We start from the raw sequence: 16,569 nt of genomic DNA on the forward strand, positions 1-16,569 counted from the left end.
TTTTAATTATCTAATTATATGATAACATATTATTATTTATACATAAAATTATACACATAACAGCTCAATAAAAACCAATCCATAAATATCATAGTTTAACAGCAAATGCTAACTCCATATTATTACAAGGAAAACAAAGATAAATTTTTTTTTTTTTTGTAATTCAAAAAACCATTGGACGACTGACAATAAAACAAGAACACATGTAGCAAACCGCAAACACCAACAGAAAAACATTATTGATAGAAATATTGCCTTTTTTATCTCTCACAGTTACCAGCTACTTAAGCATCCTCATGTCCTAACAGTGCCAGAAGCATTTCTTCGTAGTCCCCACGGGTGTCCTTGGCAATGGCATGATCCAGAGGTACACTATTCCTTTTCTGGTACTCTTCTTTTATTATCTTCATGTCAAACTCTGCCCTTGTGGTCACAACTCTAGTGAGAGCTTGTTCATCTGTTCCTCGTCTGTTAATTGCCAGCCGAAGAACCTTTTCAAAGTACTTTTCAGGGTTAATCAAACATTTAACTGTGGCTCTCAGTAGTGCAAGGAACTCGTCCTTCGGATCAGCCTTCAAGTCCTGCAAACAGAGTGCCAAGGACAGTAAAATTCTATTAGGAGTGATTCAGAAATAGAAATTGACTTCACAGCAAGTTGAAAGTTATGGTCGATGCTGGCATAAAGAGAATGATCTTGGAAAACGTCTAGCTAAATACAGCTTTCAAAAGCTCACAATACCTTGTTTATATCATTCCCAAATTCATTTTTGTAGTGATTCAAGGTTGCATTAATCTGTGCTTTGCTCCTTGTGGACAAGATCCCGATGACATCCTCATCATTGTAAGCCTTATTGGAGATCTTCTCATGGAGCATCTTCGCTTCCGATTTTGCTAATGTCATGTTCACCTCATCTCCTTCATATCGGTATGCGCTCACAAGAGGCAGCAAAAGCTGGCATATATGAATGAATTGCAGCACAAAGCCATCCACAATGCATACAAAGAATTATATCTCATAAACCATATAGCTTAGGAAGACCAAAAAGAATTTGTAAAGGTAAAATTCATACACAGTAAGAATTTCAAGTAACAGAAAAGACCAGGGCAAGCCTAAAATTCCATATGAACATAATTATTGTAATTTTATATTACAAGAATAGCAAATAGACGATGATTCAACTGCTATTTTTAACCCAAGCACGTTTCCACTAACATCATTTTCCTTCAAATTTTATCATTCACAAGTTCCGGAAACTCAATTCCACCAAAAGAAGAGTTTACGAAATCGTTCCGATTTTCCTTTGTCAATAAAAAGTATAAAAACAATATAACTTGTCAGAAAACCCAATCATATGGTTACTAATTCCAAAGAACAACACAGTATAAATATGGTCAAAACCAATTTCATGTAAAAAATTCTCACTGCATTCTGTGAGCTAGGAAAAGAGATAAAAACAAAAATATTTTGATTACGTACAACTGAAAACAAAAATTAGATTCCAATCAAAATCTTAAAAACTCAAGGAACAATTTTTTTTCCCAAAAAAAAAAATCATAAACATTAACATTGCTTGGAAGAGAAAATGCTGATATTCTAGAAAGTTACCTTGCGGAAGTCTCCAGTAGTGTGATGTGCAACATCCTCTTCAAGAGACTTCTTGTAAAAAGTGTGATATGCCTGCTTTGCCTGAAGCAACTGATTTGAAGACCTTGCGCAGGCAATTTCCACAAGAACTTGATTAATTGAAGTCCGCCTCTTAGTCATTTCATTAGCCAAAAATGCATCCCGTTCAGCAGGATCTAGAGTCCAAAGCAGAACCAACCTCTGACAATAAGAAATTAGGTAAAGCATGTTTGTCAGCCTCTTAATATCCCATGCTAAAACCTTACTCCAAACAATATAGACATTTTCGAAGAAGAATCCTTACAACAATCTATGAACAAGGAGTTTTATATATTTTATACCAGAGTAGAACAGAAGTGTGCTAAGAAACAGACCTCGAAGTCATTAGAAAGTTCTTTGTCCAGGGCCTTGAGAAGATCTTCTCCATAAATATCAGAATATGCTTTCCGAATCAACTTACGTTGTGTAGCATTTCTGTGTGCCAGGATGGATATGATCAGCTTCTCATTTGTTCCCCATCCTGCAATTGTACTTGATGTTACAACAAGTTCCAAGCTCAGGAACTAATTTCCATGGAACCGTTATAGGAGGCCCCAAGTTAAAAAAAATCTGGATAAACAGTTTCATCATCACAAATACCAGTAGGTTTTAAATTGATAGTAACAATATATTCCAGGAAAAAAAAAATCCAAACTAGATTACTTAGTACTGAGTGAATCAAAATAGTCGAGAAAGCAAACCTGAAAAGTAACTAAAAAAATATTATATACAACATCAGATCACCAACAAATCAACGAAAATTCACCGAACATAAAAGTTAACTTGGAAGGGCAATAGCTTAAAGATTTAAGTATCCTAAGGCCATCGATCATTAAAATCATCCTTAGATCAAGCTCATTTGACGTGTAATATTCTAAACAAATATCTTCAGCAAAGTCATGTCACAATCACTTAAACTTCTCCATTTTTTCAACAATAAACGCATTTCTTTGACAGATCGTCTTTCAAACAATCAAAACGTATAGATTTCACGTCAAAACCACTGTATAAACTTAACTTTTATAAAAGATCACGCTCAACAGAAGAAAAAGAAACATAAAACATAAAAAATGAAACCGTATAATATTGTCCCAAACCGATCATCAAGAAAGCAAGACGATCGGTCAGATCTTTGAACTGTGACGATCACAATGAATAATGATGAACAAACCAGAGGATCTGATAAAGAGAAGACCTGAAAAGGCTTTTCTTAGCTGCTCACAGTCTTCGTTTACAGAGGGAACTTGATTTGGAACGGTGAGAGTCGACATTGTTGTTCTGATTATTTGCTTTACTTCTGCTGTGTGTGTATAATCGACAACGATTGGTGACGGAAACGATGAAACGCCTTTTATCGTGCTAGATAACGTATCTATCGGGATATGTCGTGGCCTTTTTTCGTTTGGCCACGTCAACATTCTGGAATTAGCCTTTCTTTTCACTGTTGGCGAGTAAATAGCGGATTGTCTCGAGGAATACTTAGGGATGCAGTTAAGACTGAGATCCACAGATTAGTTGAAGTAGGCAACTAATGATCAACATATTGAATTATATAAATTTTTGTTCAAGGTATAGAGAAATCACAAAATTTTATTCTTTAATTTTAAAAAATTGAAACGTCTATTTAAAGATAAAACTAAATTTTTTGCTAAAAGGAGCCTACATGGTTCAATTATTTTTCTCGCCTGCACTAACTGTCCAATAATAAATTGTTCGGCTATTCATGCAAATTTATCACTATTCGTGCTAGCATGACTGTAACTCAAATGTAAGCAAGCAACATGCAATTGGGTTGTGAGATGCTAGAGTTTTGGAAGAAATACAATTGCGTTTTTTATTATGGTGGGCTGCTAAAAAATTTAAGAAAGTGGCATGACTGATAGATAGTTCAAAGAAATGAGGTTGTGAGCTGGGGATTGTGGATTGCAATGGGGTTGTGAGATTTTAGGCTTTGAAAGAAATACAATTGGGTTTTTGTTATGGTGGGCTTGAAAAAAAAAATGTAAGAATTAAGGTAGGCCTTTGGAATAAAGAAGGATGGGCTTTTTAAACCTATCAAAACAAAAAAAAAATTTGGAATTAAGGTAGGCCTGGGCCTACCCGCCGACCCCCAAATGGGCAGTTACGCCCCTGATCTTGATTTATTAGTTCAGAGAAAATTGTCTAGACTCTCATGGCACAAGGCAGATCGTGATAAATGAAAATTAATAAACAAATAAGTTTACGAGGAAATTAAACAGACCTGAAATTCCGATTTCAAAAGCGAAAATGAGCCCACTTGATGCAGCGACAATGCAGGTGATTACCACTGAAGCTGTAATCCTCCCATCAACTGCGAAACCTCCTGCGGCCATTTTGCTACTCTCTCGGTATCCTATGACAATACCTGAGAAAGCCAAGTACTAAATGTAGTTACCTCTGGGTCAGGGAGGAAACTATGTGCTTTAGTCAACAACACGATTAAAATAAAAACTTGCATTTCGCTGTCTCCAAACTGCTGCGGGCCGGGGTCAATTTCACCATTTATAGCTGTGAACGTGTGAACTGATAGAAGCTGCCCAAACTGGTTTTGGCTCTCCTAATCTTAATTTTATATGATTTTTCTGATCTGCACATGTACCATTTGATGAATTTTCTGACTGTAATATCTTTTCATTAATCTCTTACTGATAGAACGTCTGAACAATGGGAATTCCCCTCGATTCAATGTATGCTGTGTGGGAAAAGCATTGGTTTTGGCGCCGCTTTGTCCAAGAATAAACCTTCAACGGATCTAATTATCTCAACCTATCAAAATAAATCTATATTTGATATAAATCATTAAATAAATTAAAAATAAAATAATATTTAATCAAATAATAATATATATTCTTAATTATATATTTAAAATAAATATTATTATATTTAAGTTTAACCATAATAGATTAGTCTAACCTAATCTGTTTAACTATCAAAATATATTTATTATATATAAATGGATAATAATTGAATTATTATTTAAATATCTAAAAACTGTTATCCCAAGACTGATAAGAAAGAAGGACGCTAGCTTTATTCTTAACAAAAAAAAAAAAAAGTTTTCTCTCTACCCGCACAGAAACCAAAAACATTGCACAGAGAGATTGGGTCTCCTATAGGAATGTAGTGCGTGAGGTAACATTGATACCTAATGCAACATACGGATTGTCTTCATCACAAAACCGGAAAACAAAGACGCCCGAATTTAATATTTACCGTAATCCACATAATTTGATTTTTGACATGATTATTCTCAATAAATACACATAGAATTGGTCAAGCCCCAATACCAACACCAACTCTACGTGATAGTTACGTAGTTTTAAATTCAGTTAAGTATTACAGTCAAATATATACGTATCTGTTTATAGGGGCTCTGACCTTTGCTCTTGTTTTACCACTCCATATTATGTGATAATAATTGTTGATATTTCTTCCAGCAGTTGAGCCGTATTTGACTGAATAACCTGGGTACAATTAATGGTCCCTTTTGAGGAAAACATGATATGAAATCAGCACGGCATCAATTTTGTACGTTGAATTAATGCAACATTACATATTTTTCCACAATTCGTCAACCCCACACCACACTAGATTAGCCCGTCGAAGGCAGACTATGGAATTCTAGATTGTTGAATTCCAAGCATTTATAACGAAACTCCAAAGGACAAGATGCGTGTTCCTTTCCGTTTTAAAAAATGCATTATAACTCATTTTAAATACATAAATAAATATATATTTATATAATATTATATGATATTATAATATAATATAAATAAAAAATAATATATATTATAAAATATATTAAATTAATATATTATAATAAATATATCACATGATATAATATATATTTTATGATACGATATATATTATAGATATAGATTAATACATTTTTTAGAAAAAGTAATGATATAATAAAAGTATGTATAATAAATCTTAAATTTTTAAGAATATTTATAATATTTTATAAAATGACGATGTGTCAATTATTTTATTTTTATTTTATCATATTTTATAAAATGATGATGTATCAATTATTTTATTTTTATTTTATCAATTATCCAAATTAAAGATTTACACCTCCTTTGTTTGCCGACTAAAAAAAAATTAGAATGTTATACTTGAAAATTTAAAGATGAAAATAATTTATAATGGTACAACTAAAATTCTTCAATTTAACATGATTTTTGTATTTTCGTATATTTTGAAATCGTTCAATGATATTTTCGTTGGTAATTTGGTGTATAAAAAATCATATTTCTTATTTTGAATATAATTTGGGTATTTTGTTAAAATCTCATATCTTTTTTATATGAAACTATATATCTAAAGTTTTAATTCTTATTTTGAATATAACTTGAATAATTTAAAAGGACAAAAAAAATAATCAACGAGACACAGAGATAAGAAATTTACACAAATTAGATTATCTAGATATATATACATATATATCATTGAATTAAAAAAAAGAAAAAAAAGACACTAGAAATATATATATATAAATCACCCATTTAAGAATTTGTTGTACAAATTTTATGATGAAAGCAATATTTGTGGAACAAAACAATAAAGCATTTCATTTTTAAAATAGATTTTAAGGGGCAATATTGGAAATTTGGAGGGAAGAAAAGTATTTCCTGGAGTACAAGATTTTGGAGGATTTTAGGGAATGTTTGGACTAATCCATAATTTAAGAGAATTTGAGGTTGGGCCTGTCCCACCTATTTCCGTGTTTTTCCAATTTTGAGGGTAGATCAAGCTCATTTGACGTGTGATGCTCTAGACAAATATCTTCAACAAAGTCACGTCAGAATCGATTAAACTTCTCCATGTTTACACGCATCTCTTTGGCAGATCGTCTTTCAATTGATCAAAATGAAAAGATTTCACGTCAAAACCTTTGTGTAAACTTAAGTTTTAAAAAAGATCACACTCAACAGAAGAAAAAGAAACATAAATCACAAAAAATAAAACTGTATGATCATCAAGAATGTAAGATGATCGATCGAATGTTTGAACTGTGACGATCACAATGAATAATGAAACGAAAGTATGATGAACAAAACGGAGAAACTGATTATGACGGAGATCCACAGATTAGCTAAAGTAGGCAACCAATAATCAACATATTGAATTATCAATTTTTAGGGAGAATGACTGGACTGCCTTAATAATATTTTTCTATCTTAGACTAGTTTTTTTATTATTTGTCTAATTTATTTGTAAATTCTGATAATTTTTTTTAAAGTTAATAAAAGGACAAAAATACCCTCCTTCATACAAAAAAAACCACCGAAACCTATCATCGTTTCCATTTAGGGGTGTTTATGGTTGGTTAATCAGTCCATAAGTTAGGGGAAAAAATGAATTATAAATTTTTTTTTTACAATAATTAATCTAATACAACTGATTAACTTATAATGTTAGACCGATTAATCGTAATTTTGGTTTCTCGATCAATAAAAAATTACTTTTTATATTTAATAATCAAATTTCCATTTAATTTTTTTTTAAAATAAAAATAACTAGAAAATTAAATGCACAAAAGTCATCCCTACAAAGTTGATAATTTCAAGAAAACCAAAAAAAAAAGAAAAGTTATACATAGTCTTCTATGCAAATAAGGATAGTGGGAATACATAACCAAACTAAAATACAAATTGAAAACATTCTCTGTTTCCCATCGTCTCATTTTCTATTGTCTTGTTGTTTGTGGCCTCCTTTGTTCTGTTGTCTTCGACTCATCGTTCTTTGTTCCCCATCTGTGTGATGTGAGTTAATATTAATTATAGTTTTGGTTAATAAAATCAGATAATTAAATAATTCAATATTAGTTTAAAGACGTTTAAGTGATAAATAAAGATAAACTCAATACAATTAAATGTTATGATAATGTGAGTTTTAAGGTTTATTGGATCTTGATGAAATGTCAATTACCCTACTATAAATTGGTTAGGTCTCTGCTTCAAAACCTAATACAAAAAATAAAAATAAAAATAATAATAATAAATGCAATATAGCTTACCCATTCAAAACTGCCATTCAGAAAGACTTCTAGAGTAGAAGACCAAGTCACATTGAGAAGTGATATCGACAGATAATTTTATGTGATTTCAATAGGTTTTTCACTTTAAAATTACATAAAGATCTAGGTATTTTTAAAACCCAAAAATTTAATTCAGTATTTTATAATCTATGCGTAGATTTTAGATTTATAATTGAATAATTTATTTTATTTTGTTCTATAAAATGAATCTAACACCATCATCTCGTTTCTAGTAACCTATCCTTTAACTTCTCTTTTCCCTATATTAAAATCAAGTTTTCTCTTAATTAACAAACATAAATCCGATGAAAAGTGAAAGCTTTTCATGATACTTCGTTATCTCCTCCACCTCCACATTTGCCATCGCCTTCCTTTCCCGATCAACACCTCCACAAACCATGCAACAAATCTTGTCTTTTCTACTGTGAAACAAATGAAAAGAAACTTCCTACAATTAGTTTGGTCGATTTAGCATTGCATGGGGATAACATGATAATAAATAATTTTTGTCATCAACCAAACACTTAAAATAAACACAAAAACATTTTACATATGTAGTTTTGCTCACGAAATTTAGTGCCTGTTATTTGATGATAGTATTTGATTATTTATTACATAATCATTTATGACATATTTAGAACAACTTTGGTGAATAATTTAATTGTAGGGAGGGGTATGTACAGTTTCAAACCGAACTAAAAAATTTTTGAAAAACTGAAAAAATATAGTTTGGTTTAGTTTGGATTACGGTTTAAAACTATCAAAATTATTTACTTCTAAATCTTTATTATTTAATAAAATTAATTGAATTATAGTTTTCTAAAACATAATATATATATATAAAATAAATATGAAATATATATATATAATATACCCCATAAAGAAAATAACCAAATAAATATGAAAAAAACAAGTTACATACCTATTGTTTATTGAAAAATTTTGTCAAATATACTTATATATATGTATTTTAAAAAAAATATTGTTTAAGATTTGGTTTAGTTTGAAAGTCGTCTAAACCCCAACCCAAACTAAGGACTGTTTTTCAAAATTTTATTAATCAAAACTAAATCATTTTATAAACCAAACAAAACCATAAATTTTAAGCTATTTGGTCTGATTTTATAGTTTGAACTGAATTATGCATACACTTAATTGTGGGCATATTAGATGTTTTAACACAATTAATCAACTTTTTAGATTATTTACAAAGAAGTTAAAATAAACTTATGATTTTTCATAATCCAATAATCATAAGTTGTACCCAAACATACAAAGATTGGTTATCGTATGATCAATTATTCCTATAATTTTAATCTATATTTATAATCCAATAATTATAAGTTACATCAAAGGGATACTTAATATATTAAAAGTTAATTTTTTTATAATAAAATTATGTATACATACTTTTAAGTATACAATTAGATACACAATTGATATATCATTATATGAGTGTGTTACATATATATAATCACATGCTGACATATCATTTATATACTTAATTGTATATTCAAAAGTGTATATACATAACATTATTATTTTTTTAATGTTTTATACAAATAATTGTTTTAACATTTTGTTTTTCCTTCTCTCGGACCAGCTCCCTTTAAAAGAAAATTCTGGTTCGTATCAACCGCTCGAAAATTTGGTCCAAGTAAAAGGAATTGAATGGCTAGCAATTCAAACTTCAAAGTAGTGCAATTGACAATACTCTGCCTGATGACATAGCTTCATTCCCTTAAAGGTTTCTGTTCAAACTAGGGTTTTATTTTATTTTTTGCCACCGATGAAACTTGTGTTTCTTTATATGAAGTTGTTGAGAAAATGATCATCTGTCAAAAAATTATCTTTTATTACTTCTCCAGTTTCTTCATCCTGCCAAGTTCAGCTGGCTGCTCATTATACTAGAAATAATTAAAAGGGGATAATGACTTGTTTCATTATTAAATATTTGTTAGTTTGTAAGTTCTGTAAGGTAAAGCAACAGGTTCACATTTATGTTAGAGAATCTTATGCTTATTCTTTCGTTCTTTGTTATTTAAATATTCTGTGATATCAAAAACATATCTCCATGATGACCAGGTTTATATTTAAAAATGATATTTCACGGAGTGAAATGTTGAAGAAAGAAGGCACCGGAGAGTAGGTATAGCGAATAAAGTCAGAAATGCGGAGGTTGACGACGACCTGGAGGCTGCAGCTACTCCCCATTTGGCTTGCTTTGTTGATATTTTATTCATTCAAAGCGATGACATCATCAACCCAAATGTGAATTCATCAATTAATGCTTTTGCGCCTGGACAAATATATATATTAATGAGAAAAAGATAATGAATAGATAACGACCTTATTTTTATAAGTATTATTTTTATAATTTTAGTAATTAATTATTTATATTATATATATATAAATAACAGAAAAATAATAAATAGATAAATATTTTATTGTTATAAATATTATTTTTATGATTTTAATCATTAATTATTTATATCATCGTTAAAAATAAATAAATTAATAAAAAAATAATTGTTAAAAATAGTATTTTCAAAACCAGATCGAACAACCAATTCAATCGGTTCTTAGCCTGGTTCAGTTTGCTTTCAAATGTTGACCATTAACAATTTGGTCAAAACAGGCTAACACCAATTGACTCAAATTTTTTAAAAAGACTAGTAAGGTTTGCAAGTTTTCATTTCCATTAAATGCACTAGTATTTTAATATTAAAATTTTAAATTAAAAAGTTAAAGTCTGATGCTACTTTAAAACTAAATTTATTTTAAAAGTCAAACACAAAGCCAAAAAATCTCTCACATATCTCTATCAAACTTCAAATCTCAATGTTCAAAACAACAACTTAATTTTTTGGGATAGATAGAAGGTCGGGTAGGTATTAAGTATAATTTTGTATTAATTTAGTTAAACAATTTGGTAAAAATAAACTTTGTATGATTTATATAAATTTGTTGTGTGAGTAATATAAAAAATTGGGTTTATAATTTTCTTTTTTTTTGTACTTTGTTCTTAATGTAGAAGAATTTATGTTATTAAAATTTGAAGTCAAGAATTAATTATGAATCAAATGAAATTTATGTGAATAATTTTTACTTTAATGTTGTGTATTATATTATTAGTATAAATAAATATATTTAAATATAGTGACAAATTTAAAAATATTTACGCTACAAAAAATACTAATTTTAACTAGAAAAACAATAACAAAAGGGTCATATCTCATCGTTATAAGTATTTTTTTCATAATTTTAATGATTAATTATTTATATTTTCACTAAAATCAAATAAATTTATAATTTTAACAATGAAAAAATAATTGTTAAAAATCCATTTTTCGTTGTTAAAAAGTTTGAATTACGAGAAAAATCTTATTGTCGATCGTTATTATAGTTTTTATCATTAAAAGTATTAAAAATGGGAATAGAAGTAATTTTCCCCTCGTTAAAGCCCCCTTTTTTTGTATTGTTAATAGATGAAACTGATATTAATTAATAGAATATTGTATAATATTATAAAAGTATTAATTAAATTGTTTATGATCATTTATTTAATTATAGTGGTTTAAATTAAAATTGATCGATTGAACTGGTTGAATCACGAACCATTATGGCAATCTGTTCGACTACTAATTCGATTTTAAAAACATTGATTAAAAATTTATCTTGTATTGTTAAAAATTTTAACGATGTCGTTATTATATAATTTTTCCCATTAAAAGTATTAATGACAAAAACACTTTTAGTAGAAGAAACTATAATAACAAATGATAATTGAATTTTTTTCCGTTATTAAAACTTTTTGACAACAAAAATAAATTTTTAATAACTATTTACTTTTATTAATATTATAAATTTATTTATTTTTAACAATCAAATATTTATCCCTCCTTTATTTTTTCTTTACGCTTACAACAGGTGTTTTTTTAATTGTTGACTAAGGCCATCATAGGTTGAGTTGATCAACTTTTGCAACGGGTTCGAAAGCGATTTAATGAAAAAATATTACGGTAAGAAATTCATCAAATGGCACATGTGGAGATCATAAATATCATATAAAATTAAGATTCGGAAAGCCAAAGCCAGACTGTCTTCTATTCTTTATCAAGTATGGCCTCCTCATGCAGCTTCTATTCAAACGTTAACAGCTATAAAAAAAATGGTGAAATTGACCTGGGCCCTTTGTGGTTTTGGGGTAGCTGAACATTGGAACGCCATATTTATTATTTTCCCCGTCCCCACAAGCAAAGTAGGTGTAAGAGGATGGTTACGTAAATGCATCGGTCATCAGCCAATTATATATACGGGTGTACGTGGTTTCCTCCCTGACCCAGAACTAACTAAACTTAGTACTTGGCTTTTTCTCAGGTATTGTGATTGGATATCGAGAAAAAGCAAGGAAAGGAGAGTAGCAAAATGGCCGTAGGAGGTTTCGCAGTTGATGGATCCTCCAACTTTCATGGGAGGATTACAGCATCAGTGGTTATCACCTGCATCGTCGCTGCATCTAGTGGCCTCATTTTCGGTTTTGACATCGGGATTTCAGGTCTGTTTAATTTCCTCGTCAGCTTATTTGTTTATCAATTTTTATTTCTCATAATCTGCCTGGTGCCATGAGAGTTTTAGATAAGTTTCTCTGAACTAATCAACCAAGCGATGCTTGGCGAAAGAAAATAGTTGACTTGTTCTAGAGAATGATAATATCCTTTCAAACGTTCTCCAGGAAGAATGAGTTGACAAGCATAACTAGGGCTTCAAGTAAAATCGACACTTTTAAATTTTAATCCATAAATTTAACGATAATGATTTGTGCTTCCTCATCATTGTAACATATCAGATTCTGTCCAAATTATTTGAAAACCCAAATGTTTCAGTACAAGGAAAATACACAATCTTTCAAACAAGTAATCTCACAAAGAAAACATATGAACTGGTATAACCCAGGATTTATTTTTGTAAAACAGGGAAACTCAGGAACTTTTGATCCAAAACTTATGAGACAGTAAGTTTTGAACAACTGAGGACTGAGTTTAAACTCTTTCATCTCAATAGTCAACTTTTAAAGTATATATATTTTTTGAAATTTATATCATTTGATGATAATGATTTGCTTGAAATATGTAATCCAACTCTTATCACTGACCCATAGAAAAATTAGATAGAGTTAAATTATGAATGATTAAGGAATACTGAAATATGAATAAAGTTTTCCATGGTGTTAAAAGTCAATGCATGTATACATGGTGGTTTTCATTCAATAAAAGATAATAGAATTTTGTAATTGATTGAGTTTTGACATAATTGTATAACAAACAAAGTGTCATCCTTTTTCCATGACACTTATCAAGGGTTCCTTTATTTTTTCTTAGGGCAGTTGGCCAAAGTCTTTAGAAAAAAGTTTAGGTGAAATAGGACTTTTCATTCATGGGCGCCTCATGTCTTTTTGATTGATAGTTGACAATAAAAGAACTATTTGTTAATCTTTCATACTTCATTCTTATTTCTTCGTTAGCTTTTTTTTTCGGTTGTCATTGTCGACAGCAACAATTAGGGTTTTGTATAATTTAATTTAAATCATAAAATCAAATTAAACTATTTAAAAATTATTATTAAAACAGTTTGGTTTGAGTTAAATATTTTTCAAGTAATTTTTTCAGTTTAGGTTATGGTTTGTATAATTTTCAAATTAAATTAAACTTTAAACCGTATTTTTTTATATATATATATAATTATATTTGATAAAATCTTCTAATAAGTAACTAAGTGTATAATTTATTTTTTTTATATTTATTTTGTTATTTTTTTTACATATAAATTGTTCATATTTATTTTATATGTTTATATTATGTTTTAGAAAATTATAATTCAATCAATTTTATTAAATAATATATATTTAGAAGTGCATGATTTTAATAGGTTCAAACCATAATCAAAACTAAACTAAATTGTATTTTTTTTAGTTTGGTTTAGTTTGATTTGAAAATTTTCTTAACTGTTCTTTCAGTTTGATTTTAAAAAAACTCTCAAACTACACCAAATCAAACTGTGTATATCCTTAACAACAATGTTTGATTCGATAGTGGTTATATCCTTCGCCGCATGCAAGTTTTATCACCTCAGTTTATGGGATGATTATTAATGATTTGCGGAAATTTAATTGCTTCATTTCACTGTAATTATATGATTAATTGACTCTAAAAATAATAAAATTATATATATTCATTTTAAATATGTAAAATATATACATATTTTATGTATATCATTAAGTAATTAATAATTTTAAATTAAAATTAAAATATCACATAATAATATATCACATATGTCAAATGAGTGGGTATACTTAATATTGCTTTGAAAATAGGCTTGTCGTCTTTTCTTTATCCAAATTTTTATCTTGAAGAATCTTTGTCACTCATCAGTTCGAAGTCAATTTCAAGCTTATAAGAATAATATGTTGATTAATGCAAATTTTTCTCTGGCTGAAACTAACACATTGCTTGCTGTTGATGGTCAACAATTAACAGGAGGTGTAACGACAATGGCGCCATTTCTGCAGAAATTTTTCCCAGCAATATTGAGGAAAATGGCGGAGGCTAAAACGAATATATATTGTATGTATGACAGCCAGGTTTTAACACTATTCACATCTTCACTCTACATAGCCGGCTTAGCCTCATCTCTTGTGGCCAGCCGCCTGACAGCGGCAATCGGAAGGAGAAACATAATGTTGCTCGGTGGCATCACTTTCCTTGCTGGCGCTGGCATCAATGGTGGCTCCGAAAATATAGCCATGCTCATCTTAGGCCGCATCTTGCTTGGCTTTGGCGTCGGTTTCACTAATCAGGTGACAAGCTCTCTCACACTAATTCAATTTGTAATGTGCTTTGGTTTGTATAGCTTTTTCTGACAGCATTAAAAATGTTGTAATGAAGGCAACCCCGGTATACCTCGCCGAGGTGGCACCTTCAAAATGGCGTGGCGCCTTCAACACAGGCTTCCAGTTTTTCATAGGCATTGGTGTAGTGGTATCTAATTGCATAAATTTTGGCACAGCAAGACTCAGCTGGGGCTGGCGCCTCTCACTGGGCCTTGCCGGAGTACCCGCTGCTATCATGATAATAGGAGCCCTCTTCATAACTGACAGCCCCAGCAGCTTCGTCGAACGAGGCAAAATCGAGAAAGCTCGGCGTTCTCTGCAGAAAGTTCGAGGGAAAGACGTTGATGTGGAAGCTGAGCTTGGTGATATCATGAAGTCAAGTGAAATTGCTAAATCTTCGTCTGACGAACCCTTTCTCACCATATTTGAGAGAAAATACAGACCTCACCTAGTTATGGCAATTGCCATACCGTCATTTCAACAATTAACTGGCATTAACATTATTGCATTCTATGCTCCACAGCTCTTTCAATCAGTTGGATTTGGAAATGATTCAGCTTTAATAGCATCTATTATACTTGGAGTGGTTAATCTTGGCTCCATTCTTGTGTCGACTGGTGTGGTTGACCGCTATGGTCGAAGATCCTTGTTCCTGCTGGGCGGCGTTTTAATGTTTGTTTGTCAGGTGAGCATTTAATTATCTCATCATAACTTACCATAATCTTCTAAGATACCTTGGGCCAAGAGGGTTAAGGCCTCAATCTAAGCCCAATTTATGCTTCAAGAAGAATAGGCCTAGACGCCTAATTAATAAAGTGAAATGGACAAGGGGTTTATCTCCTCTGGAGGGTAACGAATCATGGAGGGTCCAAATACCTTAACCTTCAATTTTTTTTTATCCCCACTTTATTCTCGATATGAGAATCACAGAGAACTCTTATTTTCTTCCTGTGAAAAAAATCTGTCTGGGTGAAAAAATCTTCATACTCCTTCCTTTTCTTTTTGTTAGAAAAATAATAAAATATTTATTAAATATTATGATATATTTTTAATAATTTCATGGATAAGAGTTTTAAAAATATATTGAAAAAGAGACGAACTAGAGAAAGGGCAGGCCGAAGGGAAAATATATTAATCCTCATCCCCACTCCCGGTCCTTATCCACCTTTTATAATCTTCTGATTTGGTGTGCAGATTGCAGTTTCTTTCGTGCTAGCGTATGCATCGGGTGTATCAGGCAACAAGGAAATAAGCAGGGGATATGCCATATTAGTGCTCGCACTAATGTGCACCTATGCTGCTGGTTTTGGTTGGTCCTGGGGTCCTCTAGCATGGCTCATTCCAAGTGAAATATTCCCCATTAAAATCAGAGCCACTGGCCAAAGCATAGCTGTTGCTATGAATTTCGCAGTAACGTTTGTGCTCTCGCAGACATTCTTGACCATGCTATGCCACTTCAAATTCGCCACCTTCTTGTTCTACGCTGGTTGGATTGGCCTAATGACCTTTTTCATTGCATTTTTATTACCTGAGACAAAGGGGATTCCACTCGATTCAATGTATGCAGTGTGGGAAAAGCATTGGTTTTGGCGCCGATTTGTTAAAGACTAAATCCGAAGCAATAAAATTATATGTATTTATTTTAAATATATAAATAAATATATATTGATATGTGTCATCAAGTAATTGGGTAATTTTGAATTAAAGATAAAATAACACCCATTTACATTATGATACAATTCAAATATATATTTATTTATATACTTAAAATAGATACATATGAGATTGCTCAGACCGATACGAACTCCAACTCTACATGATATTCACATGGTTTTAAATTCAATAAGTATTACAGTCAAATATATATGTATTTGTTCATAGCGGCTCTGATCTTTGTTTCTTGTTTTACCACACTGTATTATGTAATAATAATTGTTGATATTTCTTCCAACA

At 30.5% G+C, this 16,569-nt stretch overlaps 2 protein-coding genes across 2 annotated transcripts; one reads left to right on the forward strand and one right to left on the reverse strand.

Moving 5' to 3' along the window:
- Nucleotides 1–64: 64 nt before the first annotated feature.
- Nucleotides 65–3,184, reverse strand: LOC123203322 (annexin D1-like). The gene is made up of 5 exons (XM_044619651.1): nucleotides 2,859–3,184; nucleotides 1,999–2,144; nucleotides 1,607–1,825; nucleotides 740–952; nucleotides 65–581 (listed from the first exon to the last, which is right to left on the reverse strand). Exons 1-5 carry the CDS (start codon nucleotides 3,079–3,081, stop codon nucleotides 285–287), a joined length of 1,098 nt encoding a protein of 365 aa, XP_044475586.1. The 5' UTR covers nucleotides 3,082–3,184; the 3' UTR covers nucleotides 65–284.
- An 8,888-nt stretch (nucleotides 3,185–12,072) lies between these two features.
- LOC123203050 (sugar transport protein 5) lies at nucleotides 12,073–16,569 on the forward strand. The gene is made up of 4 exons (XM_044619212.1): nucleotides 12,073–12,285; nucleotides 14,264–14,583; nucleotides 14,672–15,301; nucleotides 15,811–16,569. Exons 1-4 carry the CDS (start codon nucleotides 12,156–12,158, stop codon nucleotides 16,225–16,227), a joined length of 1,497 nt encoding a protein of 498 aa, XP_044475147.1. The 5' UTR covers nucleotides 12,073–12,155; the 3' UTR covers nucleotides 16,228–16,569.

This window comes from Mangifera indica, chromosome 19 (assembly GCF_011075055.1).
Source record: "Mangifera indica cultivar Alphonso chromosome 19, CATAS_Mindica_2.1, whole genome shotgun sequence".
NCBI lineage: Eukaryota > Viridiplantae > Streptophyta > Magnoliopsida > Sapindales > Anacardiaceae > Mangifera > Mangifera indica.